This window comes from Podarcis liolepis (assembly GCF_965112155.1).
Source record: "Podarcis liolepis genome assembly, chromosome: 6".
Taxonomy (NCBI): domain Eukaryota; kingdom Metazoa; phylum Chordata; class Lepidosauria; order Squamata; family Lacertidae; genus Podarcis; species Podarcis liolepis.
This window is the reverse complement of record NC_139559.1, coordinates 73,047,830-73,075,809: the sequence shown is the minus strand read 5'-3', so window position 1 is coordinate 73,075,809 and position 27,980 is coordinate 73,047,830. Positions and strand designations below refer to the sequence as shown.

General features: G+C 42.6%; 1 protein-coding gene across 1 annotated transcript; it reads right to left on the bottom strand.

Annotated features, from left to right (window-relative positions):
* Positions 1-923: 923 nt before the first annotated feature.
* EPHX4 (epoxide hydrolase 4) lies at positions 924-27,733 on the bottom strand. The gene is made up of 7 exons (XM_083511199.1): positions 27,226-27,733; positions 20,040-20,125; positions 9,669-9,826; positions 6,528-6,656; positions 4,384-4,487; positions 3,403-3,551; positions 924-1,875 (listed from the first exon to the last, which is right to left on the bottom strand). The coding sequence occupies exons 1-7, from the start codon at positions 27,511-27,513 to the stop codon at positions 1,644-1,646; spliced, it is 1,146 nt and encodes a 381-aa protein (XP_083367325.1). The 5' UTR covers positions 27,514-27,733; the 3' UTR covers positions 924-1,643.
* Positions 27,734-27,980: the final 247 nt, after the last annotated feature.

Genomic DNA, 27,980 nt, shown 5'->3' with positions numbered 1-27,980 from the left:
TCTCAGTGTGATTTCTCCATATGGATTGAAAGGGAATAAAAAGCTTTTTTAGGAAGACCCCAAAATTGTTGAGCTTTATTTTAGGAAGATCCGGAAATGGTTGCGCCCCCCCCCAAAAAAAACCCCGAGATTTTTCATTGATCCAGGACAAAGCGCCCTTTCGGGAACCCCCCCCCCCATATCCATTCAGACTTTGACATACGGCAGCCCTAAATTTGTTAAAAGTGCAGTGCTCTTAAAGGTAAAGGGACCCCTGACCATTAGGTCCAGTCGTGGCCGACTCTGGGGTTGTGGCGCTCATCTTGCTTTATTGGCCGAGGGAGCTGGCGTACAGCTTCTGGGTCATGTGGCCAGCATGACTAAGCCGCTTCTGGCAAACCAGAGCAGTGCACGGAAACGCCATTTACCTTCCCGCCGGAGCGGTACCTATTTATCTACTTGCACTTTGACGTGCTTTCAAACTGCTAGGTTGGCAGGAGCAGGGACCGAGCAACAGGAGCTCACCCCGTCGTGGGGATTCGAACCGCCGACCTGCTGATCGGCAAGTCCTAGGCTCTGTGGTTTAACCCACAGACTCCAATTTCCTTCACAGAGCTTCAATGCCCAGAATTCCCTGGGAAGAGGTATGGATCATTAAACCCTTAAAACCTGTAGTTTTGTGATGGTGGTAATAGCCTCCTAGCAACCCGCAGCAACCTTAACAAACTACACTTCCCATAATTCTTTGGGGAAGGCGTCTCTGGTATGATACCGCTTTAAATGTATGTTGCAGATAGGTTACAGTCCCACAGCAAGAGGGGATTAGGATGGGGAATGCCTCCCTGGGAATTGGGATAATGATATCACAAAGGAGTCAACCAATCATGAATGGATACATCGTGTTTTCTGTCATACATTTAGAAAACTCACTATAAAGAGCTGGGTACAGGGCACCATGTCAGTTGCAGTTTATTAGAACAAGGCAAATACTAGGATACATAAGTCGTCATCATAGTTCTTCATTCTCTATTTTAGTTGTTGAAACACTATGTGTATACATCCTAGGTTTTTTCCCCAGTTTACATCACTGGACAAGCAGCTATCAACTTAGCACAATTACATCTGATTTGTCACTTTAGGATCTCAAAATGTGCCCAGACACAAGTTTTGTTTTCTTTAGGCTTTTGCAGTAATATGTAGACCAAAAAAACCTGTTAACATTTTTAATGGTAAAAATACAGTAAAAAAAATTCCAACCAGTAGAATGAAAATTGATCATCATACCAATAATAACTTCTTTTACATCTGGTACCCCTGCACTGATTCATCATTATATCATTATAAATTTGTTAAAGGCACCACACATTAGAATTTTAAAGCAAGTGAGTAACCAAAACTAAGCAACTTTCTATGAATTCCTTATTGTACAAGCACAAACATTTTTAAGGCAAGTGTTTCATGTGCAAAATACAGAATACAGGTAAAACCAACATTAACATTACAGAGTCTTACATCACCTTCTTTTAATAACATTGGCATCAATACGTACAGTACATTGAAAAACATTTTCTCTAGCAGAGCTCAGGTCTAAGGTTTGCTGCAAATATGGCCCTGATCACAATTAATTTTAACATTTAGATTGTGCCAGCAAAAAACAACAACAGTCACTCTCTTTTTCTTGACTCTTCTTTCAGGAAAGTCCATATCAACTTGTTCACAATGTCAGGCTGATCTTGTTGGAGCCAGTGGCTGGCTTCGGACAGAATCGTAAGTCTAAACTGATTTTTTACATAAATCCTTGTGATTTCTGCCATCTCAACCTCCATGAAGGGATCTTTTTCTCCCCACAACAACAGAGTGGGCATGGTGACCTCATGGTGCTGCAGAGGCAGGCAACTTTTAAAGAATAAAATAAAATAAAGATCTTATTATTTTAAAAATCGGGACAAACGGATCAGGTTTAATTCCATTTCATAGTCTGTCACTCCAATCCACCAAGAGAGATCCAACCTGAAATCAGGCTAACTTGTGTAGCAAGTGGACACAGGTCTGTATATATTTCTGCACTGCCATGTTTTTCTGGGCCTACCTTCCTTCGATTCATGTAGGGATACAAAATACAATCTGGGGCTACTACTAGCTTTGTGTGACCAGAGTTGGACTGCTCCTTTCTCTTTCTTTCGGCAATGCATCCCCCATCTGATCCAGAGGGTTGGAGAACCCTATGGAGCGGATTTCAGGAGCACATGGGAAGGCAGGAATGGGGAGCGCTTGTTGCAGAAGCAGAAGTCCACTAGGCAAGTGTGCCACAATTGGTTATCAGCCTATATCCCTATTATGCCACATGAGGACATATTTATAAGGAACAAAGGAAAACAGGGCTTTTCACTTCATATAAACTCATCCCATATTAAAGGCAAATTAGACCGCAACTTTCAAGTAACATTACTGAAGGGTAGGTGGGTTCGTGCAGGACTCGAGGCCTAGGTTCAGCTCAAGAGAATTTAATGACGCATCAGGAACAAGAATGACAAATGGGGACACTTGGCCCAGTATATATACCTTAAGCCGGCCCAGCCTCCCTGTGATAGGTTGCCTTATACTGCAACTAGCAAATCACAACACCGGCCCTATCGCAGCAGGGATTGGCTGCTTGCCAGCTACTAGCAAATACCATTGGAGCATTTTAGAATCCTTCCCGTCTTCTGTTCTGCAGCTGCAGCCTGGGCTTAGCCTACGCTGCATACATAACATTTACCAACCTCCTCCTTTAGATAAATTTCAAATTAAGAAAAGTCATATACCCCCCGGCTGAACATCCATTTCCAAACTAATTTTGTCCTTCCTCCTCTATGCCCAAGAGGCATTTCAGAGAGTCTGAACTGAGTTTCAAGGTAGAAAATTCACAATAAGGCCACCAAACACCCCCATTTTATCTCTTACAAAGCTGTGAGAAGTGACTGCTATGTTTCTGTACGCATGTATAAAGGTAAAGGGACCCCTGACCATTAGGTCCAGTCGTGGCCGACTCTGGGGTTCCGGCGCTCATCTCGCTTTATTGGCCGAGGGAGCCGGTGTACAGCTTCCAGGTCAAGTGGCCAGCATGACTAAGCCGCTTTTGGCGAACCAGAGCAGCGCACGGAAACACCATTTACCTTCCCGCCAGAGTGGTACCTATTTATCTACTTGCACTTTGATGTGCTTTCGAACTGCTAGGTTGGCAGGAGCAGGGACCGAGCAACAGGAGCTCACCCCGTCGTGGGGATTCGAACCACCGACCTTCTGATCGGCAAGTCCTAGGCTCTGTGGTTTAACCCACAGTGTATAGTGCACGGTAATGACTTCTGCACCTAAATTAAGCCATACTCTAGGTTGTGAACAGTATCTCATATTATGTGATTGAGCAAAGAACAATAGACTGACCTGAAAAGGTTTCTATAGTGATTAATGGGACCGGTTAGTGCGCCTGGTTGGGAGAATACATATAGGTAAGCTTCAATATCTTCTGCTGTTAGCCTGCAGCCTTTCCTTCCAATTCCACTTGACTGGCCAGTAATGAGGCTTTTCAGAATCTATGGCAACAAATAAGTAACAAGAATTAAATCTGTCCAAAATTACTAGACAGTTCTCATTCATAAGCACTGTAATGGTCTCTCATTTGCTTTATATCAATTCTTCTTTTGGTATCATACCTCTGTTTCCCACCTTCAGAAGTTATGGACAATAAGGTGGCATCAGCCGCCTCAGTGGAACCCCCAACTTTACAGAAGTACGTGATTTCAAAAAATTAACCCCCAGTTGATTATTTAAAAAACTACCGAAGCAAGGTAAGACCAGGTTATGCTGAATAAGTATGAAGGGATATTTCAATTTCAGTTTTCCCAGTTTCTCATTTTTCCCCAATCTGCAATTTTCCACATTTTGCATCAATTAGCATCTTTTTATTTTAAAAAATCCACACAATAAACACATTTTAATATGCAGTTTTGTCTCACGTACAAATTTTTGTGAGTTTCCCCTAATATAATGCATTTCTGTATATTATTTTCATGAGTACTTTCATTTTTAGGTGCACTTTCCCCATAAATATGTGTCTTTGTAAATACTGGTTGGAGAACTGCATTGCAAAATTGGGGTAAGTGCAAGTTTTGAAGGACAGGTCTGTTTCAGTCTGCATATTGTTTTGGAAACTGCAAAGCTGATAAATGTGGACCAGTTCAAATTTCCCTAGCTCTGAAACAGTTCCAATGTGTTCTGGAATGTGCTGGGGACTGTGGGTTTGTATTCAATGTCGAGCCAAGGAGATCTGTCCATCCCTGGTGGGAAGCATTAAAAACATACCTTTCCTTTCTGCGCAGCAATGTTTCCATAAGCGATACAAATTCTCCCTCTTGGCACACTTACCTTAAAATCATTTATCGTAAACATAAGTTCAGGAAACCATGGCATTTGGAAGAAGTAGTAGTAGGCAGATTTAATCATTTGTGATGGATGTCGTAGAATGTATTCTTGAAAAGAAAAGACATGTTTGGGGTTGGTTTTTTTAGCTTGGTGTATTTATTATGGCTTATTTCACATGCTGTGAGGCGCTTTGGGCACAATTTTGTGGAAAGGCAAATAAATGATGATGATGATGAAAAGGGAAACACACCTGTGAATTGAAATGAAAAGCTGAAGATTTCGAATTATGATAAAATGTTAATATCCTTTTGCACCTAGGAATTAGTAATGTTGCAGATCCTATGCACATTTACCCAGAAAGGAAGCCCAATCACGTTCACTGAGGCTTATTCCCTAGGAACTGCATTTAGGATCACAGCTCATAAACCTCATTTTCTCCTTAATCTTACAGAAGCAAGAGGGAGAGAACACAGAAGTGTTCTTTTGGGAATTTCCGAAAGGCGGCGCTTTGTCGTGGTTTATAGGCAACTCTCTAAAAAAGCTGGTTTTCACTTTTTGAAATATGGCAACCCCAGGTCCTGCCGACTTGAACTTCCCTTTCATTCTGACCACGTGGGCCTATTAGTCATGACACTTTGTACTGGATGTTCAGTCTCAGACAGGGTGGATAAAAATCAATGATTTAAAAAATAAAATCGGATTTTTAAAATTTAAATCGGATTTTTAAAATTTAAATCGGATTTTTAAAATTTAAATCGGATTTTTAAAATAAATGCTTTTGGAGGGAAAATCTTTCTAAATATAGTTTTCTATTTATGTTGCATTATAGTCCAAAGGCTATTCATCAGGAAATAAGGATTTAAGTTTTTCATGTGTGATAAAACTCAAAGATGTTTTTTTAAAAAAATTGTTTAACAACATCAGTTAACAAACAAACATACATATGCTATAATGTTATTGTTTTAGTTAAATAAATTGTTTAAATTGTTATTAAGGAAATGATTATTTTTCTCCTTCCAATAAAGTACAGCAGAAAAATTATCCAAATATAAACATTTAACTTCTTAAACCTCACAATAATTTCACAATTATCTGTCTATGTATTTCTAATAGTATAACCAAATCAGAAATTTTTGATATAACTGTAAAAACTACTCTGAAAATTTATTGTTCCAAAAATGAAACCCTTCATCTGGTTGTAAATATTAAGATTCTACCAGCAAGAATGAGTCTTTCTGTAAAAAGTGATTTAAATCGTGATTTAAATTGATTTGATTTAAATCAAATCCACCCTGGTCTCAGAAGCACTATACCTCTGAAAAGCAGTTGCTGGTAGTCGCAAGTGCTCAGAACCTCTGGGTTTGAATATTTCCTATTGGCTACTGGTGAGCCACTGAGTGAGCAGAATACTGACTTAGATGGGCCTTTGGTATGAACCAACATGGCTCCTTTTATGTACTTATGTTTCTGAAGCAGTTTGCTCTACCATTTTCTCTAATGGCTTGTGGCACCTGGCTATGTTTATTCTTCCAATAGACTACATGGAGATGGCGGAAATGACTGGCAGAATCCGAGACCAGGGAGAAGAGTTGGTGGAAGAAGACTGGAGGAAATTTAAAATGTATTTGCAGAAATATTGTAAAATTTTTGAATGTTGAGGACATTGAAATGAATTGCAGGGGTTTTAGCAACAAGGTAAAATGCAAGATTGGATTAATAAAATAGATAGACTAACAGGATATGAATTTGCTGAACTAACGTTTAAAAGGGATACAAAAATGGGAGACGCGAGGGAGTCAGGAAAATAAGTTAATCAAAGAGGAGAAATCAAGAAAGAAGGAATTTTTGTTTTTCTATATGTGTTTTCTTTTCTTTTCTTTTTTGTGTTTAATGTTTGTACTTCTGTATTTTGTAATTTTGTATCTTTTTGTTTTTTGTATTTTTCTAAACTTTTTTATGGATAAAACCTAATAAAATATTATTTTAAAAAAATGTTTATTCTTCCAATTCAAATCCACTCTGTTCTTAACTTGGCACCGGGGCTCGGCACCTCTTTTTCTAGAAAAAACAGCACCACACATCTCTGCTTAAAGATGAGAATGCTACAGACAGCTAGAACATTGGATCCCGTCGCCCCAAAAACTTACCTGTAAAAACTGAAGGATGGGGGAAATTCACAACAATCAGCTTCGTCACCATTTCTGGGTAACAAATAGCAGCTAGCCAAGCAATCATTCCACCCCAGTCGTGACCAATCAGCACGCACTTGCTGTACCCTGTTATTTAAAAATAGATTTCTGATAGTTGTTTACCAGCAGTTACATCCAAATACATTATCACATCAAAGGGAATGACAGTAGAAGTTGCAGTATGTCTGGTAGCAACATCTCAATTCTACCCCCCCCAACTCACCCCTTCGCAAATTATTCATACCACGATAGGTGGGCGCTTCTATTAATAAACTGCTTTCAGAATCATGGGATACAACATAGCAACAAGGTGGGAAATTTCTTAAGAACCCTTCCCCCCCCCCTTCGTAGCTGGAGTTTATTTATATTCCAGCACGTGTTTTAGAGCAACTTATAAGGTAAAGGAGGGACGTGGGTGGTGCTGTGGGTTAAACCACAGAGCCTAGGACTTGCCGATCAGAAGGTCGGCGGTTCGAATCCCCGTGACGGGGTGAGCTCCCGTTGCTCGGTCCCAGCTCCTGCCAACCTAGCAGTTCGAAAGCACGTCAAAGTGCAAGTAGATAAATAGGTACCACTCCGGCGGGAAGGTAAACGGCGTTTCGCTGCGCTGCTCTGGTTCACCAGAAGCGGCTTAGTCATGCTGGCCACATGACCCAGAAGCTGTACGCTGGCTCCCTCGGCCAATAAAGCGAGATGAGTGCCGCAACCCCAGAGTCGGTCACGACTGGACCTAATGGTCAGGGGTCCCTTTACCTTTACCTTATAAGGTAAAGGACCCTTGGATAGTTAAGTCCAGTCAAAGGCAACTATGGGGTGTGGCACTCATCTCACTTTTCAGGCCAAGGGAGCTGGCGTTTGTCCGCATACAGCTTATCTGAGTCATTTGGCCAGCATGACTATACCACTTCTGGTGCAACAGGACACTGTGACGGAAGCCAGAGCGCACGGAAACAACATTTACCTTCCTGCCACAGCGCTACCTATTTATCTACTTGCAATGGCGTGCTTTAGAACTGCTAGGTTGGCAGGAGCTGGGACAGAACAACAGGAGCTTAGTCCATTGTGTGGATTTGAACCACAAACCTTCCGATCGGCAAACCCAAGAGGCTCAGTGGTTTAGACAACAGTGCCACCCACGTCCCTTTATCAACTTATAACAAGAAGGGTGGGGGAATAAGGCTGAAATATTATACAACCAGGAAAAATAAATTTTTAAAAGTTACAAGAAAATGCATCAGCCGGTCAGAAAAGTCCCTTGAGGGAGAGGTGGGGAATCTGTGGCCCTCCAGATGTTGCTACAATTCCCACCATCCCTGATCACTGGCCATGCTACCTGGGGCGAGGGGAGCTGAGGTCCCACGACATGTGGAGGGCTGCAGGTTCCCCACCCCTGCTCTAGGAAGAAGTCACAAAAGGCTACAGGAAAGGTTTTGGAGTTCTTCAGGAACGCAGCCGAAGTCACCGTTCCTCAGTTCTAGAGGGACCCTGTTATGTACTGAAGTTCTCACCCTGGGCCAGCAGGGGGATACTGTAGATAGTTATGCAAATAAGGGATCAAAAGTGATGTTCAGTGATTGGATAGTTTTAGAAAATTGTTACAGTTACATTGTACTGGAGCTCTATATAAGCAGGCTGACTGAACCCTTCAGTTCAGTTCTGTCCTGTGAATAAACAAGAGCTGTTTGAAGAATCGCTGTGTTGTCTGATATGTTCACCCACAACTTAACAGACCCCATTCTACAGCACTGGAACCACAGGCATGAAATAGCAATACTTTCACAAATAGATGGTCACTGGACATATCTGATGAAATAAGATAGCAGGAGGATTGATTAGAGACAGACTGTCCCTGTTCTGATGCGGCATGAGAAGGAGATTCAGATGTCAAGAACGCAACTCTGGAGATCCCACCAACTTGCTTATCAGAAAGCAAGGCAGGGCCCAAGATGGCATCAAGGCCGCAGACCCCAGTGTGCCAGGAATCAATCTGAGCTGGGGTGAATAAATAAAAGTCGCGTCAAGACCAGGAGCCAAAGCATCATTGAGAAGCGTGGTGGGACTCAATGAAGCAAGCAAAGGGCTATTATTAATAGGGACAGGTATGGAAATGAAGGTGCCAGGGCTGATCAAGTAACAGGGCTGGGCAGGATGGGTTATGGGGATTGCCGGTAGGACAAAAAACGAAGCTCCTTTTACAACCTTCCGTCTTACGGATTGAGATGCTTGCTGTGGTTTCATATCTGTCTCTCGGTCCGACAGATAGAAACGTTTGGCCTTTTCCAGACGCTTAACATCTACCTCAATTTACCTTAGGCTCCGTATCCCCACAGATATGTGCTTTCTTTCATCGCAAATACAATACTTGCAAGCAACTTATTTGTATGTTGTTTTGTTGAGGGCAGGGATAGTCTTGCTATGTGGAGATGGCCTTCCTGCTTTTCATTCCCACGCATATACACAGCTCCTCTTTTTTGGGGAGGGGGGGCATATCAAAAGACTGTGTTTCCAGCGCAGAAGAATGAGACAGCACAACCCTCGAGGAAGCTGGGGGAGAGTTTTTCTCTGCTTAAGCAGCCACCCAAGAATTTACGTAGGTTGGGAAAAGCTGTGGCGCTGGCCATCAAACCAGTAAGTGCCTGTAAACGAATTACAGTCATCTTCCCCATAGAAACTGCATTTGCTCAGGGTGTGGGCGAGAATTGCATTTTCCCATTGGCAACATAATGCGGATTTGCTGCTGGATAAATTGTAGTTTCCGTGCAACGGGTGGTCTACCTGGAGCAAATGCATTCTGGCTGTCTTTCTACAGGGCTTTATTGTCGAGAAAGACCTTTCCATTTAACTCCCAGCATGTGAGCACTGCATGTGTTGACGCTTTCATTCCGATTCAAGTAAGGAATTTTTGATAAACAGCTCAAGAAATCGCGGCTTTTAAAAATCCACGCAAATTTTCCCGAATTAAGATTTAAATTAAGAAAAATAGCATGCACTGCACACATAAACAGTCATATTTAAACGAGAATTTGTTAAAGGGAAAATGTTAGCGTTCCCCCTTTTAGGATTATTATAAGCTGGGCAGCTTGGATGCTATTAACACACCAAGAGACTCCAATATATCCTTTATATCTGTAATCAGACAGTCTAGCTTGTAATTCTCTCTCTGGGCAGGGGCATCGGTTTCTCCGTAACCTCTCAAATCCAAGGCCACAACTCGGTATTCGCTCTTAAATTCCCGCATTTGATGACGCCAGGAGTACCTATTAAAGAAGAAAAATGTTTTACTTCCTAGCATTTTTTTTTTACTTAAGGTTGATAAGCCGTTTTACCCTATTTTTAGAAAAGCAGTTCATACCAGAAACATAAAAGATCACAAACCTGAATTCAAGAAAGATGTTATACCAGCATTTTTTATATAAAAAAAGAAACAAAAACTGCACAGAAGCAAAAACCCGCAATATTGATCTTGCTGCATCAGATCAAAACAACTCAAAACAAGGTGATACATTCACCGCATCAATAAGGCATCACTTTACCTCACAGAAATATGGAGTTGGATATCATCTAGGCTAACTCCTGTGCCCAATGCAGAATGTAACTACGATGTCCCTACACCTTTAGTAAAGCTGTCTTGTTATGGATGCTAAAAGATCATCATTTTTATTTTTATTTTTATTTTGTAATTTGATTTCCAATGTTAAAAAAGAAAAGAAAGAGAAACAATAAAGAATAATAATAAAGTTACATCCAAATATCTTACACATTCACATATCGAGATTACTCCGAATCTCCTGACTTCCTCCCCATCCCATCCATAGGTTCACTTAATTCTGTTTTCATCTGCATATCAATACTTCTCTAAAATCTTCATCTTCCTAAATCATCTGTAGTTTCCATTACATTACAAGTGCATTAAAAACCCTGCTAATGTTTTAACCTGTTTACAATGATTTTGTATATACATTATAAACATTTCCCATACTTTTTTTAAAAAAATCGTTTCTTCTTGGTTCCTGAGCCTGAGATATCATCATTTGTTAGTTTCATGCATTGTTAATAGTTCAGGACGATAAATGGAAGCTAGTTATAGGAGACAGTCTTCTGAAACTTGGGAATCTCTCTCCAGGTAATACTCGTTAGTTTAATACTCCTATTTTGAGTTGTGAGGGGTTGAGGGAAGTCATATAGAGAAAGCCTGTACAGTGGTACCTCAGGTTAAGTACTTAATTCGTTCTGGAGGTCCGTTCTTAACCTGAAACTGTTCTTAACCTGAAGCACCACTTTAGCTAATGGGACCTCCTGCTACTGCCACGCTGCCAGAGCCCGATTTCCATTCTCATCCTGAAGCAAAGTTCTTAACCTGAAGCACTATTTCTGGGTTAGCGAAGTCTGTAACCTGAAGCGTATGTAACCTGAGGTACCACTGTACTGTAGTTTGTGTGAGGTCGTACAGAAAAGCAGCTTGGAGCCAATTTGATAATTTTGAATTTGGAGGTGGGAGGAGAGAGCTGCGAGTCGTCTGAAAGCAAAACAACTTTAGGGCCAAGGGACTTTCTCTGGAAACCTGCACAATTGTTTGCTGATCTAGCGCTAGGCGTATGAGTCTTTGTCTGATTCTGGTATGCTCTGGTTACCTATTGCGAGGTGGGGAGACCCCAAATGTTCCCAAACATACAGTAAGATTCCAGTACTTGGTCATCGAAAGTAAAATGCTCCATTGCTATACTGTTAACACAGCCACTTGAGTGAGGAATCAGTGATTGCTGCTCCTTTTTGCTCTGCCTCATGAGCTTCTCATAGACTTTCTGCCATAATCTGGGAAACTGATGCAGCTAGAAGTATCCCGTTTGAAGGAGGACATTTCTGAGCCATTGCCTTCCCCTACCATTCTGCTCTCATGAAATATCTATGTGAGTAAATACAGGAATGAATGCGGCTAAAGTATGTCTTTATAGTAGCCCTGGGCATCTTTAAAAAGGGTACTGAATTGACTTTGATAATGTAAGAATAAAGCTTTCTTTCTCATCTTTTTTGCCTTTTAAAACAACAACAACAAACAAACAAACAAACAAACGACTATCTGGACCAGAAGAATTAGGCCTCAGGAGTAACCTGATGGATAAAGTTTGGCTCTTTTTCAGAAGATAAAAAGCAAGAAAACTTGTTTGCTCTCCAGATCAAAAGAAGATGAAACACGTGCAGCAAATTAACCGAAATTCTGTGTGTTTTTTTTCTTCCTGCTGTATTTCTCAATCAGTTCTTCTTCAGTCAATCTCAGCTGCCTCTTATGATGAAGATTAACAGCTGTCAATGTTTCGGTACTCCCATATAATTTCACCAGTAGTACCTGGGTAGAACCACTCAAAATGTATTATATTTTAGGAAGTTAATAAGAAAAATGAATTAAATAAGCATAAATAGCCTGAGTTTGAACATTATTAATTTAAACATATAATTGACTATGACTGGATAACAAAGGGGTCAAGATTAAAAGGATCCTGGAAGGTGCTATATACGGTGTGTGGCAATGAATTCTATTGCAACTAAAGCTAATAATAATGTACTATACATCACCTGGTCATTTAAGCGTATATAACTGCCTTGTTGTTAGCAAGGAGAAGAGCCTCACTTGCATATAATTATGCCTGTAGAACTATTGAACTTTGACTCTGAAATTTCCAGGTTGCACAGGAAAATATGCAAAGATCTCAATCTTGTCAGCCCAAAGGCACATTGGGAATTTTAAGAAAGTGTTGTGGACATTATTGCAAAGATGGCTACCATGGGGGCATGGTCAGTCGTAAAATGGCAACTGTGGATGTGATTAGTCACAAATGTTACTAGCACAATGAAGCACACCCATTTAATGGAAGGCAAAACCAGGCACAGGAAGCTTAAAACCAGACACAGGTAGACTCCTTTGAGCCTACACTTTTCAGTTCTAGCAGAACACCAGTTTCACAAAAAGCGAGCTCATTATTTCCCCCCAATCACCTCCAAACGCATTCCTCTAAAATTACTTTGTTCACCCAAGATTAATAGGAAGAACGCCATCTGATAAATTCCTCCCAAATGCATTACTCACCCAGCATCTGCCTCAAATCAGTTCCTCTTCAGTAAATGGTATGTACACATTAATAGCTTAAAATGCTGCAATGTCGTTTCCCCTCACTGTGCTTCAAGTCGCACTAACGCTTGCTGTGCACACCAGAGAGGGTGTGGTGGTCGCCCCCGAAAGCATTACCTGTTTTGTTCCCCCATGTCTGAAACCCCTAAACTGCTACTGAAGGAAGCTGTCTTCTGCACGCACGTTACGGCTGAACTGAACTGTGGCTTGAGTTTTCCAGTCGGACGGAAGCTGATTTGAGGGGAAATGCATCAGTTAGGAGTATTTCTCGAGAAACTACAGGATGCATGTATATTGTGGCTGACGTCATGTTCACTCGGTTTTAAGCAGCAGTGGTGGGAGCACACTGGAACCAGAGTAAATGATGATATAAAGTAAAGGTAAAGGGACCCCTGACCATTAGGTCCAGTCGTGGCCGACTCTGGGGTTGCGGCGCTCATCTCGCTTTATTGGCTGAGGGAGCCGGCGTATAGCTTCCGGGTCATGTGGCCAGCATGACTAAGCCGCTTCTGGCGAACCAGAGCAGTGCACGGAAACGCCGTTTTCCTTCCCACCAGAGCGGTACCTAATTATCTACTTGCACTTTGACGTGCTTTCGAACTGCTAGGTTGGCAGGAGCAGGCACCGAGCAACGGGAGCTCACCCCGTCGCGGGGATTCGAGCCGCCGACCTTCTGATCGGCAAGTCCTAGGCTCTGTGGTTTAACCCACAGCGCCACCCGCATCCCTTCAAATGATGATATGTACATCCCTTAACTCTTGATTCACTCATTTCCCCTCTGCCAACCCAACCCACCTCTTTCTCTGCAATCCTTTTTCCCTAATAGCCAACTCTGTCACACAAATCCCAACCTCTTTCTCTGGCTGGGTTCTCACTCACACACACCCCTCTTCACGGCTGTTCCCGCCTCTCCTTATGGTCCCTCACATGCCTACTCCCAGGGCCCCCAACCTCTCTTCTTCTAGGTGCTCCCATTTTTCACCTTCCTTCTTTGCTAGGGATTAAGCAAAGGCTTTTCTGCATACACAGTGTGTGTTATAAAGCTGTGCTTTTCATCTACACATAAATTTTCTGATATCTAAGACTGGCACATAGAAAATAACAACAACACCAACAACAGTACAAAACACCCAACAACGGACTTTTATAGAGCTCCATTTGCATGGAGATGATCCACACAAAAAACCCAGATATCTTGATGCAGTATTGCCATCCGTAAATAATGCACAAAGGAGTCTTCTCCATTGCACATTATCTTAAACGAAACTGGTCTGAAAACACATCCTGTCAGGTGGGCGACTCAAAGTGCATTCTAAGATGGCTTGGACAAAGAGCTGCCTAATTGCCCATCAGTTTCCATTGTCCCTGAACGGCCATGACAAGCTGGGGGGCGGGGACCACTCTGAATAATTTAAAATATTTTTAAAAGCTTCGTTAAAAATAGTTTGAAAAGGATCTTGCATCTCTCTTCGCATCCTAGATATATCTGAAGAAGTGTGCATGCACACGAAAGCTCATACCAATAACAAACTTAGTTGGTCTCTAAGGTGCTACTGGAAGGAATTTTTTTTAAAAAAATTATTCACATCCTGTTTGCCTTTCTCTATTATTTTAAACTCTGAATAAATTGCTGGATAGTATAGATTTTCTTTTCACTGGAGATGCTATTTATTTTGGTAGGTCCAGTTTTCAAAGGCTCCACATTCCCCCTCTTCTTCCCAAATATGCAGTGCTCAGGAAACACAATGACGTCTTTTTCAGTCCCACTCCAATTTCCCCAGAGCCCTACTGTTGTTGTTTAAACTGTGAGGCAGGGGCCAATCGCCCTATAAATGCTGATCATGAGAAGCAAGTCCTATTTTCTGCAAACCCATTTATAGCATATCAGTTATGTAAAATAAATAAATCATACCTATCTCTAGGAGAAGCTTAGAATCTTTCTGTTTCCCTCTCTAAGCACTGGCCAGGCTGCTTTTACCCATAGAAAGCACTGAGTTACCTCAGACAATTCTCTAGACTACCATGAAGGTTCTTCAGGCAACAGCAAAGGATACCCCAAGCCCAACAGTGTAAATATGTGCGTATTTAGAAAATATGCCAATTAATAGCATCTCACACGTGGCTGTAATGTATTTCACAGCATAAAATCTTTATATCTGTTTCCCATCAAACGTATGCTCCATTCAAATGTTATTACAGTAGCCAAACTGCCACTAGGAACCCAAACTGTATGAGCATCGTGCTACCTGTCCGAAGCAGCACTCTCAAGGTTTGGATCAAGTTTAGCAATACAGGTAAGGTAAAGGTAAAGGGACCCCTGACCATTAGGTCCAGTCGTGGCCGACTCTGGGGTTCTGGCGCTCATCTCGCTTTACTGGCCGAGGGAGCCGGCGTACACCTTCCGGGGTCATGTGGCCAGCATGACTAAGCCGCTTCTGGCAAACCAGAGCAGCGCACAGAAATGCCATTTACCTTTCCGCCAGAGCGGTACCTATTTATCTACTTGCACTTTGACGTGCTTTCAAACTGCTAGGTTGGCAGGAGCAGGGACCGAGCAACGGGAGCTCACCCCATCACGGGGATTCGAACCGCCGACCTTCTGATCGGCAAGTCCTAGGCTCTGTGGTTTAACCCACAGCGCCACCCGCGTCCCTCAGCAATACAGGTAAAGGTTTTTAAAAGCTTCAGAGTTTGCCCACTGACTTACACACCCTAATCTCCAAATGATGTTGGACTAGACTCTCAATATCCCCAACCTGAAAGGCCAAGGGATGATGGGAGTTTTAGTCCAACCATACCCGAAGGAGGTATTGGCTTGGCTACCTCTGGATTAATTCTTAGACTATCCAATTAACTAGTCAGATCAGAAGCTTCCTTGTGGATGAGATTCCTGCATCACAGGGGTTTGGATCAAATGACTTTGGCATCCCTTTGAACTCTACAATTCTATGATTCTATGATCAAGTCACCACCACAGTTTTGTAAGGACTGAAAACAAACACAATTACATGTACTGCTGGATAAGTGTTTAATGGTTATTGTATTTGTTTAAAAACCAATAAAAATTGTTTTTTAAAATAATAATGTATGAATTGAACCCAGCCCTTCCACCTATGACTTGAGATTATTATTGATTCCCCCACTTTTATTTGTATTTTATTAGTATTATTAGTATTATTAGTATTTGTTTTATTTATTTGTATCCCCCCTTTTATTTTTATTTGTATTTAGTTGTTGTTGTTGTTTCGCAACATTTGTATGACATCCAATTGCATGAAGTTCTCTTGGCAACTTAAAACAAATAAGTATGAAAACAATTTAAATGCAAAATTTTATTTTATTTTAAATAAATAAAATGTAAAATTTTATTTTAAATGCAAAATAAGAACCAAAATGCAAAATAAGAAACCATATAAATCCAAGGATGAAAACAAGTGCTATCGCACCCCCCAAGTTAAAACACAGATTTTAAAATTATTTAAAAGCCTGGAGTGAACAGAGAGGATGAAAAGACCAAAAGGATAGTTCCAGGCAAACCTCTCTGGGAAGGCTGTTCTTTAACCAGGGTACCACTATCAAAAAGGCCCTTGTCTTGATGGTTATCTGCCTCACTTCATTCAACAGAGTCACTCAGACTTAAGGTTTGAGTAAATACATATGGGTAGATACATTAAGAGATACTTACAGTCAATGGTGCATGTAATCAGCTAATTTTGCCCTCTCATCTTCTCCATATCAGTTTATTTTGACTATTTGTTTTGTTTGCCCAAACTTTAACCTTGAAACAAGATGCTAAACCATTTTGTAAATATGAGTTACTCTTGCATAACTTGTTTTCACTCTTTAAAAGTGGAAGTTTTTCAGGCACCTTGAAATGCTCTTCAGTGATCATTTCATCTTTTTGATTCAATAAAAGGCACCAGCATCATAAATACAATCTGCGTAGATAACTATGGTATTTTTAGCTGGAGTACTTTATGCCGTGATTCTCCCACAGTCAATCATACATATTTTTAACCTCATAAATTATTTCAATACTGTATTTTTTAAAAAAAAATAGCACCAGTGTGAACTGTGCTGTTATGTTAATGTTGGCCTATATAGCAAATTGTTTACCTTATATTCCATTAAACTAGTTAGATACATAAGCTTCAAGCCATATTGTCAACCAGGGATGGTCATCTACCCGGCTAATGAGGCAATTTTATCTGGGCCCTATCAAATTTTAAACAAGTTATGGCCAAATTTCACAAGTAAGGAAGGGGGAAATACCCTCAAGTCATATGAAACAGAACTATTCCAAACTTTCATTTTATAGCTCACTTTTTAATTTAGTACAGGACATAAGATGCAGATATTCAATTGTGACACCCTTATCAGAAGTTGGCACCAAGAGGATCAATGTCACCCCAGGGTGATGGATCAGTTTGTCTGGCAAAACACACTTTCAGACCCACAATTATTGTCTAGACCAGGGTTTCCCAAACTGCTGTTTTTGGACTACACTTCCCATCATCCCTAACCACTGGTTCTGCTAGCTAGGGATGATGGGAGTTGTAGTTCAAAAAACAGTGGGAGACCCAAGTTTGGGAAACCCTGGACTAGGGAATAAAGTAGCCCCAGAGAACCAGAGTCTTCCCCGTGTTTTGCTCCTTTAAGATGCCCCCCCCCGCCACTTCCAACACCTTAGCTGGCTTGTTGGGGGTACAAATTAATGCAGCACAGCGTGGGGAGGTAAATGTTGGTGTTATGTACTGAAGTTCTCACCCTGGGCCAGCAGGGGGATACTGTAGATAGTTATGCAAATAAGGGATCGAAAGTGACGTTCAGTGATTGGATAGTTTTAGAAAATTGTTACAGTTACATTGTACTGGAGCGCTATATAAGCAGGCTGACTGAACCCTTCAGTGCAGTTCAGTTCTGGCCTATGTATAAACAAGAGCTGTTTGAAAAATCGCTGTGTCGTCTGATATGTTCACCCACAACTTAACAGTTTAGGTGAAGTGGGTGAGTTTTGCTCCCATCCCCATGGACTCTAATTTGACCTGGTGTGATGCTGGAGCATGGAACAAGGGTGTGAGGTTATGAACTGTCCAGGGCAAATATGTACCTGTTTCTCCGTTTTAAAGTTGCTGGAATCATTAATGGTTGTAACTTTATAATTTGGTCAGGGACAGCCAATTTAGGTATTTCACTTCCACCACATAGGGTGACTCTGGAGTGTCACTATTTTGCAACAAATCCGTTTTTGAGAAAATCAATGGTCTGGAAAGTGAAACACATTAAAAAGTGGAGAAGAATGACTTAACAGGAAGATGTATAAACACCCCGTAAATCAGAATGGATGTAGGACAAATGCTTGCTGTTGTGTAACTGCCCTGGAAACAAATAAACACAAATGCTCAGTAAAGATCGGCTATAATGTAAACTCCGCATAATCTTTACAAGCAAGTCAGGATGAACACTCAATAAACAGGTTGTCCAGAGTGGCCCATAGATCCTCACCTTCAAGCATACACACATATTTGGTTTGGCTCCTAGGCTGGTAGAAGATCAGTTCCTCATTAACTGGTAGATACTTTAGCCTGTTTCTTTAAGGTATTTGCTGGTATTGGAATGCCCAACTTTTTTCTTTCATTTCTTTTAAACTTAGAATGAAGTTTTCCATTGTAAATATAAAAAAGCATAGCAACGTGACTTTGGTTAATATGGTAGAAAATACTATCCTCAACCCCTTCATGTTTGCTCTCTTATTTAAGTTTGTATTACTTCGTATCTTATTATTATGTTTCTTAGGAATGCAGATTGATAGATTTATGGAAATGTAAGTAACTTTTAATATGTTAGAACACAAATGGTAAGTTAGTGCCCTTTTTTCTCTGACTTTCCTTTGTTACAACTTAGGATTTTTTTAAAAAAATGTTTTCTCTTTAATAAAAATGAAAAACAAAACAAATTTTGGACACTTTTGTGGCACTTATAAAACCATAGGAGCCAACTCCTAGGGGCTTTGCCCCCCATAAAATATTTTGGGGGGCTGCTCCCCCAAACTGATGGACATTGCCATTCAAATGGTGTGTATGCACCACATCACATGGTTGATTATGGGGGGGATTACCACCCCCCAATATTTTACTCAAGTTGGCTCCCCTGTATAAAATATAACTAATAGGGCAAAATCCACAGAAAAAGTGAATTGGAGTCATATAACCAAGCAACAGTGCAGGAACGGTGCTCTTCCAGGGATATTGCTAGGAAACAACTCTCTTCATCCCTGACCACTGGCCGTGTTGGGTGGGAATGATGGGAGGTGAACTCCAACAACACGTGGAAAGCCATGGCTCCCCCATCCCTGCAAAACAACTTTGATAAGGTTCAATTTGCACTCCTATACACACTGACCTTGATTGCCTTTCAAGTACACATACACATGTCAAATTTTCAGGTAGCGGGTATACAATTCCTTAGGATTTAGGTCCCTGTCTGCTATGTGCAACATGTATGGGTAATAACAGTTACCATGCTTTGATTATCCATACAATAGCTACTAATTTAAGAGTTCTTGGACAAAAGCAGGATATGGATTCATAGGTGCTGACTCCTAGGGGCCGAAGCAGTTCTCCCCCAAAATGTTGTTTTTTTGTTTTCTTTTAGGGGACTGGACCACCTCAATGTTCAGACATTGCATAGTAATAGTAATAGTAATAATAATAATAATAATAATTTTTATTTATACCCTGCCCTCTCCAACCAGAGCCGGGCTCAGGGCGGCTAACACCAGTAAAATTACAATTAAAAACATAATGGGGGGGGGAGAGACAACAATTTAAAATACAGGTTAAAATGCAATTTAAAATGCAGCCTCATTTTAAAAGTAGCCCATGGATCAAAACTGTAAGGGGAGGGAAAACGTAAGGGTCAGACCGAGTCCAACCAAAGGCCAGACGGAACAGCTCTGTCTTGCAGGCCTTGCGGAAGGATGTCAAGTCCCGCAGGGCCCTAGTCCCTTGTGACAGAGCATTCCACCAAGTCGGGGCCAGTACTGAAAAGGCCCTGGCCCTAGTTGGGACCAATCTAACCACCTTGCGACTTGGGACCTCCAAAGTGTTGTCCTTAATGTCCTCTGTGGGGGATACCAGGAGAGGCGATCGTGTAGGTACCTGGGTCCTAAGCCACGTAGGGCTTTGAAGGTCAAAATCGGGGCTCCCCGATTGTCAAGGGAAGCTGGTGCCTCTGTGCAGATTAATAATAACTGTAGCGAAATGCACATGGGTATTGATCTTGCATATGTAGTTCATAAACAGAAGCATATGTGGCATAAAACTAATGTAAAGGAAGAGTTTTACCAGAACTCCGGAAAGCCATGAAGAAGTAGCATAAGTGGTTTGCCCCTCTCTCCAGCAGCCACATAGTGGAATCTTAACCCAGAATCCTGGAAGTGAAAGAGAAGACAAGTTGTGTTTTTATATTCAAAGATGAATGCTCGGGTATCGAGAAGAGCTTTGTGCAAAGGATAGCTTGAATTTCATGCTTCTCAAGAGTCACACAGAAAGTTGCAGCAGTACATAAGACCAAGAACATGCTGTCATGTTTTCTTTCAACTCGCTCCCTTTCATTTCTTGATGGGTTCGGCTGCATTATCACTGAAGGTGCAGTGATAAACAAAGATACAATGCCTCACCAGTTTAAAAGCTTCAGACCGATGAAAAGGGGGCCTCCAATTAGCTGAGCAGTGGTCTTTTTAAAATGTTAATTATTTTCTAATGTAAGTACTTTCAGAGTGGGTGGCAGGTAGGTAACTTCTGAGACCTTTCTCCTCTCTCTCACACAGAAAGGAATAGGAATATAGAAAGCTGCTTTATACTGAATCAAATCATTAGTCTGGTAGCTCAGTACTGTCGTACCTCGGAAGTCGAACGCCTTGCAACTCAAACGTTTTGGCTCCCGAACGCTGCAAACCTGGAAATGAGTGTTCCGGTCTGCAAACGTTCTTTGGAACCCGAATGTCCGACGTGGGTTCCGCGGCTTCCGATTGGCTGCAGAAGCTTCCTGCAGCCAGTTGGAAGCCGCGCCTTGGTTTTCGAACCTTTTGGAAGTCGAATGGACTTCCAGAACGGATTCCGTTCGGCTTCTGAGGTACAACTGTACCAGCAGTGGCTCTTTGGGAAGGGATGTCAAACACGAGACCTTCTGTGTGCATTCTGCCCTTCCCCATGGTGCCTAGTGTGGCACATGAGGTCACCATCTAAAATAAACCCTGAAAATATATGCACAGTATTAGTTACGATTTCTCTAACCGACCGACCGTTCTAATATTCACACCAGGCTCTCCATCACACGGCATCAGACTGGTCAAACTTACTTGAGAGCACACTGTCCCCACCTCCAGGAATATTTGCCGTCTGTCTGCACCTTAGCAGGACTATTTCACAACTCCTTGTTTTATGGATTCTTGTGCTATTTGTGGACGTGCATCCAGGTATTTCCAAGGAGGGTGGAGGAGCATGGGAGGAACAGGGGAGGAGGAACATGGGGGATGTTCCACTTTATGGCGACTTTGCACAAATCAAGTAAGCACTTAAAAGGATTTATGCGGTTCCTTGTTTCTGGTTCAGGCAGGGATGACAGGCAACACCTGGAAAAGAGAGCTAATTGGAGCTTGTTATGAAATATGCTGCAGACACCTGTCCTCTGTCGCCTTACCTGGAGCAGTGGCTTCTGCAAAATTAAGACAGTCTGTACGTACCCTAGGTCGGACACTGCAACTGTAGAGGCTTTCCGCCGAAGCCTTAATAGGGCCATAGTGGTGTCAGGCAAACTTCTACTTCAACCGGTTGTCACATTACTTCTCATACTATTTCAGATCAACAAACAAGCTCTCTGCTGAGAGTGCTAATAAGGACACCAGCCAGGCGCTGTGGATCCTTGTCTGTTAGCAACTATCTTGAGAGCCTCTCTTCATTTCATGCTTGACATCAGCCAGCTGTGAGAGGCGAACACTCAGCTGCAGTGCAAGAAGATGGCTCCGGATAATTGAGAGAGGTTGATGTGGCTGCCGCTTCATTATTCTGAAGTCGTGGTAAAATGAATCTTGGGGCAAAATTGGTAAAGCGCTTGGGAATGAAGGGTTCTCTAAGCAGTAAAGCCAAGGACATCTTAAAGCCAGTGTATATATATGACCTGGCTTCTCCTGACTCCCTCACAGCTGGATTGTGAAGATGTTGCAGATTCCTTACAGAAAGAAAGGGAAGATCTGCTCATGTTGGTGGACTCCAAGTCCCATCAGCCCCAACCTTCATGGCCAATGGTGAGGAACAGTGGGGATTGTGGTCCAGCAATATTGGGTCACAGGTTCGCCATTCCTGCCCTCCAGTTATTCCTTTGCAGAACAACAATTCCCAGAGTAGGAAAAGCCATGCTTGCTAAACTAATTTAATCATAATCCGATCCTTCCTCCTTATACGTACTTAATTAATTCTTGGAACTAATGGAATAAGCTGTTATGAAGGAAAAAAACACGCAAAACAGAAGTAACACGGAAATTTTCTTCTCCAGCTGAAGAGCTCTAAACATTATCTTTTGACAAACATTTCCCTCTCCATGCAGAAAGCAACTCTGCCAGGAGTTGATTGGCTAGTATCTGTGATGTTGTGCATCTGCCCCTCCCATCTCCAAAGCTGTTTTGCAGCAAACAAAAATTCACATTGTTTATTTCCCTTTTTGCATTTATGGACCACTTTTCATCACCTTGTGTTCACAGAGTGGATTCCAACAGCTACATAAAACAACTCATTAAAATTTAAATTCATTAACCAGCAGAACAACACAAAACAATTTCATAAAGCAATCCAACAAAACATGCAATGGCCTAGGAAAGTAAGTGTGTGTTTTACCAAGCAATGGAAGCAGTGTTGTATTCATCCATGCTTCCAGGAGGGCTGGAGAGGATTCTGTAGCTGGGGCACCACTAGAGAAGGCCCTATCCCACCCACATCATGAGCAGCCCAGACTGACTGATATGGGGAACGGTGTTTCTTTCTTCTTCTTTTTTTAAAAAAAGATATTTATTGAATTTTTAAACAGGAAAAGAAACCTTCCAATCAAACCTTAAAAGAAACATCATCATCACACTCAAAGCAAAACAGAAAAATACAGTAAAAAACCTAAAAAAGATAGGAAATAAAGAAGAAAAAAAACATGAAAAAGACATAAAAATCCAATTTTTTACTTGTTATTTTCATAACCCTTCTTCCTGACTTCCTCACATCTCCCTTTTTTTGTGTTCCTTTTTACACAACCATGTTCAGCAAATATCTTACCCTCTTTCAAATCTTGATCTATATTATAGATTTCAACCCAATGTGTCTCCAATTCTTCCCTTTATATCCTTTTGTTTACATTTGACACAATGTAATCTAGTTTTTTCACCCATGTCTTTTGAAACATTTGTTACATACTCCTTTTACCTATGTCACTGATGCCACATTGTCTTTATATCTTGCATCATTTTAACATTCCAACATTTTAACATTTTAACACTCCAACATTTTACAATGTTTTTGCAAGTAGTCTTTAAACTTCTTCCTGTCCTCTTCCACTAACTCTTCTCCCAGGTCTCAGATTCTGCCAGTCATTTCTGCCAATTCCATGTAGTCTATCACTTGCATCTGTCATTCTTCCAGAGTGGGTAAATCTTGTGTCTTCCAATACTTTGCGATGAGTATTCTTGCTGCTGTTGTCGCATACATAAAGAAAGTTCTGTCCTTCTTTGGCACCATTTGGCCGACAGTGCCCAAGAGGAAGGCCTCTGGTTTCTTAAGGAAGGTATATTTAAATACCTTTTTTAGTTCATTATAGATCATTTCCCAGAAGGCCTTAACCTTTGGGCATGTCCACCAAAGGTGAAAGAATGTTCCCTCATTACATTTCCAACATTTATTATCAGGCAAATGATATACTTTTGCAAGCTTGACTGGGGTCATGTACCACCTATATATCATTTTCATAATATTTTCCTTTAAGGCATTACATGCCGTAACTTCCATAACCGTTCCCAGTCAGCAAACATGATATTATAACCAATGTCTTGCGCCCATTTAATCATAGCTGATTTGACCGTTTCATCCGGGGAACGGTGTTTCATGCCTTTATTCAATGAATTAATATTCAAGAGGCACTTAATTTATTTTACAAAAAAAAGTCAGTAGGCCTGAAGTGCCATTGCAAGACAGATGATGAGATTGATGGCCAAATCAACATGCAATTAGCTGATAAAGTATGCAGCAGCAGCAGCATCTTATGAAGTAATTCACTGGAGACAGCCAGTGTGCGCTTCTGAATACTGCTGCATGTGAGAGGACACCCAGAACCTTTCCCCGAGGACAAAATGAGGCAGTGGTGGAGGCATGTAGTCATAGGTGCTGACTCCCTGGGGCCCCTAAGCACCCACAAAATTCCCCATGAAGGGGCCGAGCACCCACAAATTTCGGCTCTAGGGCCATACACACCATATGGTACCCATGGTCCCTGGCAACCACGGTTGTTGGCACTCCCACAAGTGGTGGTTAACTTGACACTGTGCTGGTTTTATGGCTGCCAAGTGGCTAGCAGTGATGCCACAAGAACAAACCATGGCAAGTTCTATTTAACGGCACACTTGTACTCACTCAAACAGGGTGCTTCCTGGAGATGGGACTTGTCCCAGCCTTGCAGCCCAGACATTCTTCTAGAGAGAGGGTCTCCCTCATCTTACTCTTATGGCTGCAAAACTTGCTTTATTCATTTCAGAGCAAGGGAAATAAATTGCCGTGCAAATTTACTTGCATCGGGTTCTAGATATTGGCATATGTCCTAAGTTTTAGAATAATAGCCACATGACTCGCTGTTAAATACTTTATCGCCATAAATAAAACTTGCTTCATTTTAGATGTACATGAAAAGTACTTCTCACTAAAATTTCAAGTTTGTTGTTGTTTAGTCGTTTAGTCGTGTCCGACTCTTTGTGACCCCATGGACCAGAGCATTTCAAGTTAGCTATGGTTTTATAGATTGAGCATAGATTTCTAAATCTCTATTCTTTCGTTTATAGGAATTTTCTCCACAGCCATTACGTCTACATAATTTATTTCTATTGTAGTTAAGGGCACTTAACTACCGCTAACTGATTGGGTGGGTAATTCAATTTAAAGTATCAACAGTGCTTTTACATACCTTACAATGCTTTGATATATACTGCTAATTCATTTTCTTAGGGAAAATTTCAACGGCATTATAGAAATTAAGTGCATATCGAAGTTCCAACTCTGCAATATATTTTTCTTCCAATGTTTCACAACAAGTTCTTAACGGGAGTCATTATCGTCAGGGCCACTGCATTTCAAGCTCTTTCCAACAAACTGCAAGGAAACTCACAAACCTAACTTTTCCAGATACATCTGATCTCATGTCCTGTTTGTGGTCTACCCAAAAGCACTTTGGCCTGGGCTCTTCTAAGTTTCCTTCCTTCCTTCCTTTTGGTAGTGGATCAATGCATGGAAATATGCAGTTTCAGAACCATTTAAAGGACAGAACCGCTTGTTACACAACACATGAGATGTCACTGATAGTGGATTCCATGTGCCAAGTTCTTCCCCACCCCATTGTGTAGGATCCTTTTATCTCATGTTGGGATCCTCACATCTGAATTGGCTCACATCATTTGGTTGGTGCTGGCGGGGCGGGGGAAGCCACAAAGCATGCTAATACCATGGCAAAGAGTAACCGATTCTATACGTTAGCAGTAAGAGAGGAAGAAATCAACATGAGGAAGTTCTGATTTGTGCCACCCTAGTAGTCGTATGCAATGTGGAATTCTACTTAAGCACTATCCATGCATCAAGCCGTAGAAAGATGCTTGAAAGAGTTGGGTAGGTTTGGCAGGAAAATATTAAGGTGAGGCATGATGGGGGCCAATATCTGAAGGGGTGTCGAGCACACCATGATCTCTGATGCTCTATGGGGTAGGACTAGAACCAGTGGGGTGGATTAGATCTGATGACCAACTCAGTGGCGTAGCGTGGGTTGTCAGCACCCGGGGCAAGGCAAGTAATTTGCGCCCCCTAACCCATGGATTTGCGCCCCCAAACCCTAACCCCCAGATGTTGCGCCCGGTGCGGCCAGCCCCCCCTGCACCCCCCACGCTACGCCACTGGACCAACTAGCCTTGCCATTCTGACCTAGCTTGTATTTCTTTTCAGTAGGCAGGAGCACATCATGTCTTCATTCTGCACAGCTCCTGGGAACATTAAAGGGCTACTTTTTATTAATGAGAAAAGCCTGCAAACAATTGTAGACAAGTATAGTGCATCTTCTATTTATCATTTTGGAAGGGCAAAAGAATCAATAAACTAGTCCCACCAATGTCCTTCTTCCCTGAGTTGATGATGCTGAGTTGATGAATCCAGGGCAAGTCAAGAGATATGAATGCTGCTGAAGCAATTTGGGACCTGGAATCAAGGACATGGCCTCTGCACTTCAAAGATGACATTTGATTCATGAGCCACCACAGTTTCTGCCTTGAGACTAGACAATTTTGACTCCCTCCAGTGTGAGCTCGCAGACCTTTCTGTGTACATGCTGGAAGAGTGTACCTACTCTCCAAGCATTTTAAAAATTATAAATAAATCTGATTAAAGAAAGAGCCACCGCTGCCTTCTCACCAAAAAGTTCTGCCCCAGATACCACATATGGACCAGATACTGGACTTTTACTCGGTGCCTGCAGAGATTAAGAGGATCAGGCAAACCAGGAGTTAGGTTAAGCACCCAGACTTTTCCCTGAAGCAAGGTTGAGTAGCGTGTTTGCAAATCACCTTGAATGCATTACCTCTCATGTCTGCACACTGGTTGCTTATATTCGCATGTCCTCTCAAAGCTTTCTCTCTTTTTTGGGGGGCAGGGGGCATCTGTTCCAGACAGGAATGTTGAAACCAAGTCACACACAATGGCTTTGTACCCATCACGACCCACACAGATCATGACCCGCTGTAGGTTTTGGCACATCTTAAGCAGACAAAACGCGTGGTCCATCAATACCAGGACACCAGAAAGCTCACACGCCCCGACTTATTCTCACTGTTCGCATCTTGGAAATGGACTGCTGCTTGCAAGCCCACCTCCTCCATAACGCCCCCTGCCTCCCCAAATATATATATGTTGTGTGTGTGTGGTGTGCAAAGGATGACATGTGTGTGCACCCATCTATCTGCAGCAATGTGTGTTTGTGGAGCAAACGCAACCCTTTCTATGGGCTGCATTTTGCCTTGTTTTCCAGCAGCGACAGAACTGGGAAGGAGGGAAGGAAGGAGAAAAAGAGAGGGAGAGAGGAGGAAAGCAAGGCAAGCCTCTTTCTGCCTGTGCTTGTCCTTTCCCACGAAGAGGGCGATCGAGTGCCCCCTTTGCCCTGGGCAGCAGAAGCGAGGCTCCCTCCCCGCAGAGACGCAGACCCCGCAGCTCGTGAGGACGGTGCCGTCCCTCCCCGCAAGCTCCTGTTTACCTTGATCCGCACATAGCAGTGAGTCCCCCAGCAAGGGTCGTTGAGGCAGCCCGGCGGGTTCTCCCGGATGAGCCACTGGAAGGTCTTGGCCGGCCTCGTGCCGAGGCTCCACAAAAGTTTCAGCAGCTCCCTGCAGGCGCACAGGCCGCAGTAAGCGTACACGAGAGCCCAGAAGAGCACGGACCGGAGTGTCACCATCAGCCGGCCGGGGAGGATGGCCAGCCCCGGGGAGAGCGAGGCGAGGAGGCACGAAGCGGGAGAGGCGACTCGCGCTCTCGATCTCTCCATCCGCCGCCGCCGCCGCCCCCCCTTCAGCGGAGGAGAGATGGGCTGCGCCAGCGGGAGGCACGAACCGACGACGGCATCGCGAGGACCGAACCAGATGGAGAGACGGGGGGAGGCGGGAGGGAGGCGAAAGAGACCGAGGAGGAGTTCCGCGCTTCTGCCGGCGCGCACGTCGCCTCCAGCCCGCGGCCCTCGCTCGGCTCGCCGAAGGAAGAAGCCGCGCACAGGCTCAGAGGGGCGCCGCGCGCGCAGAGGATCGGCTCGCACGTGCACAGGCGCGTCACTTGGCCGCAGAACGGCTGCACGTGTGAATGGGGGCCGTTACGTGTCGCGTGTGCATTCATAACAACAACAATAATACTGCTTTTCATTCAGTGTATTTTGCGTCGTCGCGCTTCGTGGGGGTTATTTGGCAGTGATCCGCAGGAGCCAACTCCTTGGGGCCAACTCTGGCCCTCCAATAAAATATT

What these genes read in the sequence shown, in the direction of transcription:
- EPHX4 (XM_083511199.1), bottom strand. Translation starts at nt 27,513, where the DNA reads ATGGAGAGATCGAGAGCGCGAGTCGCCTCTCCCGCTTCGTGCCTCCTC. An exon ending in GGATATATTGGAGTCTCTTG is followed by an intron (nt 6,657 to 9,668) that starts GTGTGTTAATAG and finishes TTTAAATAACAG; the next exon opens with GGTACAGCAAGTGCGTGCTG. An exon ending in CACTATAGAAACCTTTTCAG is followed by an intron (nt 1,876 to 3,402) that starts GTCAGTCTATTG and finishes ATTCTTTAAAAG; the next exon opens with TTGCCTGCCTCTGCAGCACC.